Below are 4,748 nucleotides of genomic sequence, written 5' to 3'. Positions count from 1 at the left end.
CTGACATTGTCTGTTTTGTCCACTTGCATATGCAGGAGCACAAATCTTGCACAGAGTTTTAAAACATTCTACAAAAGAAGCAAATTAAATGGTCATCACAAAGCTCAGGAATGAATACCAGCCCCAGAGAGGGGAAAGTAACCATCCTCTCTGGCTTCAGAATCAGCAATACGAATGACCCCAGGTCAAGAACAGCGGGTTCATCATGGGGAAGCAGGATAATCTTTATAGCAACATAAATAGATAAAAGCTTCTATTTAATAGTACATGAATTGGCCAGGGCAGCTGAACGGTGGTTCAGACTTGCAACATTAATGGGGATCCTTGTAAACTTAGCACTGAAATAGGCTGCCCAGAGGGGTCCCTTCCAACCCCAACCATTCTGTGAGTCTGTGATTCTGTGAAACTTAGACAAATGCCCTGCGGGTTCAGGGCCCAACATTGGTCATGCCACCCTCCAAGCAAGCCAAACTCAGACTATTATTTTAGCCTCTAGACTTACTGTCCTAATGTTTGTGGTGGCTGATACTTTAGAGGCCTTACTCTTTTTTTTCTGCTCTGAAAGACAGAGAGATGCCTGGGCATTGGAAGCTCTCTGCAGCATGCTGAGGAGACGTAACCTTCTTACCACGCTCCTGATCGCCTTACCATGGGCTCTTCTCCTAACCTTGTGGCACCAGTACCCAACCACCCGCTACCTCAGCCTGCTGAGAAGTAAGTGCAAGAGTTCTGCTGTCAGTGTGCTGGTGGCTGTGATGATTGCTGGTGCGAACCTTCAGTAGGAGGTGTTCTCTCACGGGATGAGTTAAAGATAAACTTGCCCCAAGGCCTCCTCAGGGTTTCCCTACAGCAGGCAAACAAACTGTTCTTAAGACGATGTTAAACATGCACCTTCAGTGAGAGGATGCTGATGTGCTGAGTACTGACTCCGAACAGATGTGTCCCCAGCATTCTCTGGAGAGGAGACAGCCCGGTAGTGGTTAGTTCTCTAACATCTTTCTTTGTCTTCTTCCTTCTTTCCTTCCTTTTGTCCTAGAAGAGACAGATGAGAACGTGACCTCTAAAGCTCTCCTCAATGGTACCTCTGCTCTGAGAGAAGAAGGCCTCCCATCATGCATTCGGCAGCAGCAAAGCATAGGGGCAACGCCTAGAATCATCCAAAATTATGTATACTCCAGGCCTCCCCCATGGTCAGACACCCTGCCAACCATCTTCGTCATCACCCCTACCTACACCCGGCCAGTGCAAAAAGCTGAGCTGACACGTCTGGCCAACACCTTCCTACATGTACAGAACCTGCACTGGGTGGTGGTAGAGGACTCGCCCCGGAGGACCAACCTGGTATCCAACCTGCTGGAGAAGGCAGGGCTCAACTTCACCCATCTCAATGTGGAGACACCCAAGAGCCTGAAGCTGGGGCTGTCCTGGATCCCATCCCATACCCCAAGGGGGACACTACAGAGGAACCTGGGGCTGCACTGGCTGAGGGACAGCTTCAGCAACACAGCACCACCAGAAGGGGTGGTGTATTTTGCTGATGATGATAACACCTACAGCCTGGAGCTCTTTGAAGAGGTAAGAGACGTAGGATTATATGGGACAGAAAAGCAGGATACAGCTGCAAACCATCTTAAGCCCAGATGCACTTGCAAAGACCTATAAGATAGGGCTACCATGTGGGCTTCTAGCATCAGCTGGGAAACAAGGGCTCTGGCAGGCTGCCTAGCGCCCTCCTTGCCCGCCTTGTGCTCAGTGGGAGCTGGGTATAGGGCAGATGCAAACCTATAGCTGTGCAAACCCAGTAGCCATGCTCTAAAGGGCTGAAAGAGCAAAGAACCCACCTGCCATGGCATAGGCTGCAGAAGTTAATAGCCTCTCACACAACATTGCACCAGCTAGAGCCCCTTTTGGCAGGAACCAGAGGATACATGCTCCAGAATTTATAATTCTTCTCAGGGTGAGCTGATCTGACTTAAATAAAGACAAACTCCTGGCAAAGCATAAATCTGTACTGTTGTAGTGGTGTGATGGGTAGGAGATGTTAGAAAAGTTGACTTTCTAATCCACTTTTTCTCCTTGGCTGCCCTTCAGTACTCTCAGTTTCAGCCACCACAACAGGACTGTGCCCCTGGGATCACAGAAGCTTGCCCAGACTTCTGCTGGAAACTTGGCTTTTGTGAGATACCAAGTCTATTGGAAACTTGCAAAATGATTATTCAGTAAACTTCCTTGTCACAAATTTAAACCAATCTGTGCCACACAAATTGAAATACAGAGTTATGCATCAGAACACATTTCTAGTGTTCAGAATTCTTTAGATCTCTGTTAAGCTCATCCTTTCTTATTTCTCTCCAGGTCCTTTCTGACAATTTCAATTTTCTTTTGGACAGTAGCCATGGATGGAAGAACAAGGGTGGGGAGAATTTGGAATAAATGAGGACAAAGATGCATCAGTCAGGGAGGGAAATTACTTTCATAAGGGTGAAGTTGGAGGGAGTAGAGTTGATAATACGGAGCTAGAGGCCTGGTAGATGTTGTGTCTGGCATTTACAAAAACCATACAGTTTTACAAAAAATTATAAAAGTTCAGATGAGATTTGAAAAGCAAAGGTTCTCCTTCTTCTGAGGGACTGAATATGGGCACAGAAAAGGCGTGAACTTGGTGTTCAGAGAAGAGCGTGCTAAAACAGTCCTGTGGCTTTCAAGCTGTAGCTCTTCAAGCAGCAGCACAGGTGCACAAAAGCTCAGCTCGTGCTGCCTGGAGCTATGTCATTGTGTGGGAAGTCAACGGGGGAGGACAGGTGCCAATGAAAGCAGAGGATGGCACGCTGATGGGGTGGGACAAACATCGCAGGGTTGAATCACACAATCATTTGGGTTGGAAGAGACCCTCAGGATCATCAAGTCCAACCATAACTTACACGTAGCACTAAACCATGTCCTAAGAACCTTATCTATTTGTCTTTTAAACCCCTGCAGGGATGGTGACTCTACCACTTCCCTGGGCAGCCTGTTCCAATGCCCGACAACCCTTTCCAGGAAGAATTTTTCACAATATCCAATCCTCACAGCACTGTTTCTTTCTGTCACACAGATGCGATACACAAGGAGGGTGTCAGTCTGGCCAGTGGCTTTCGTTGGGGGACTGCGATATGAATCCCCAAAAGTGAGCCCAGCAGGGAAGGTGGTGGGCTGGAAAACTGTCTTTGACCCTAACCGGCCCTTTGCTATTGACATGGCTGGATTTGCTATCAGCATCAAGCTGATCTTGGAGAAGCCTCAGGCCAGTTTCAAGCTGGAGGGAGTCAAAGGAGGCTACCAGGAAACCAGCCTGCTGAAGGATCTAGTGACTATGGATGGGCTGGAGCCAAAAGCAGCCAACTGCACAAAGGTGAGCAGGACAAGAGACCTTGAAGATACATTCTCCTTGCTGGGTTCTGGCTGCTTTTGCAGCCTTCGGCTGTGCTCCTCCACCTTCCACTGTGCCTGCCCTGTGCTGGCACATGTCAGCACCAAATGGTGCTGGGACAGATGGGCAGAGCCTGCCAAATGCTTCACAGATGTGAAGCTCGGAGAGCACTGAGGAACAGTTAGTTAATAAAGAGCCTCAGATGTACAATTTGTGCCCAGATTGCTTCTCCAAAATCCAAGAGGATTCGCAGAGGGTTGAGTCTGAGGTTTTGGTCCAGAATGATCCCTGCTCCTTGTCACCATTTCATGTACCTTTGAAGTCTCTCCCAGATTCAACCTGTTTGAATGACATGCTTCAAACCCCTGCAAGCCTCAGCTTGCTGAGGTTTCTACCTGATGGATGCACTGCTCTCATCATTTCTGTGGCATTCACGGCCCATTAACTCTTTGTGATTACCTCTAGGTGTTGGTCTGGCACACAAGAACCGAGAGACCCACTCTTGTTAATGAAGGCAAGCGTGGATTTACAGACCCCAGAGTAGAGGTGTAAGCAGAGAGCCAGCTCCAGGGTGTGAGTACCTTTGTCTTTATGGGTTTTGGCAAAGCAAATAATGTATACCTGTTTCCTTATTTATGCTATTATTTCCTCAAAGACTGCATATATGATTACCTGAGTAACTCCCTTATCATGCCACCCTTTGTGCCACCCTCATCTTTACAGTCTTGATTTCATGCTCATTCAAGCCTCCTTGCAGTCCATGTGAAAGCTTTGCCTGCACACAGACAGAGAGAAGAGTGCCAGAAGAAGCCTGTGGTTTCACTCAGTAATAACAAGCCAAATTCCTTGCTCCTCTGTTTCTGCCAGCTCCAACCCCTCTTTAGTGTAGGATTTGTGTATGGAAAGAGATCACACCTCTGCAGATGAGGTTTTCCCCAGCAGCCCTGCCACTTCTGCAGTGCTCCAGGCATTCAGCTTTTATCCTGTATGACCAACCATGGTGTGGGTGCAGCAGGGAAGGGCTGATGGGAGACTTGGGTGACCTCAAAATAGGAACCAGCAAAGAGCAACCTACACAGACTCTCACAGAGTTTGAGGGGCTCAGTACCAACATCAGCAGAGGTAGGAATACATGCCTGCTGCTGAGGAGAAATAGTGAAGGCACTAGCCATGTCTTTATGGTCCACAGAGCCAGGTTCAACAGCAGGCTGGGGGATTATGGCAACCACCACAGGTGAGGGCAGGAATGTATCAAAGATCAGTGTTATGTTCTTAGAAGTAGAGATGGATGAAGAACAGGCTTCAGATGAGCTGTGACCTCACCTGCCAGCTATCCTCT

At 48.1% G+C, this 4,748-nt stretch overlaps 1 protein-coding gene across 1 annotated transcript; it reads left to right on the top strand.

The window, feature by feature from the left end:
* Positions 1-602: 602 nt before the first annotated feature.
* On the top strand, positions 603-3,961 carry LOC308052781 (galactosylgalactosylxylosylprotein 3-beta-glucuronosyltransferase 1-like; the record flags this gene model as incomplete). The annotated part of the gene is made up of 4 exons (XM_080363413.1): positions 603-714; positions 1,037-1,575; positions 3,095-3,391; positions 3,875-3,961. The coding sequence occupies 4 exons, from the start codon at positions 603-605 to the stop codon at positions 3,959-3,961; spliced, it is 1,035 nt and encodes a 344-aa protein (XP_080219539.1).
* Positions 3,962-4,748: the final 787 nt, after the last annotated feature.

This window comes from Nesoenas mayeri (assembly GCF_963082525.1).
Source record: "Nesoenas mayeri genome assembly, chromosome: 1".
Taxonomy (NCBI): Eukaryota; Metazoa; Chordata; class Aves; order Columbiformes; family Columbidae; genus Nesoenas; species Nesoenas mayeri.
This window is presented reverse-complemented; position numbering and strand designations above follow the sequence as displayed.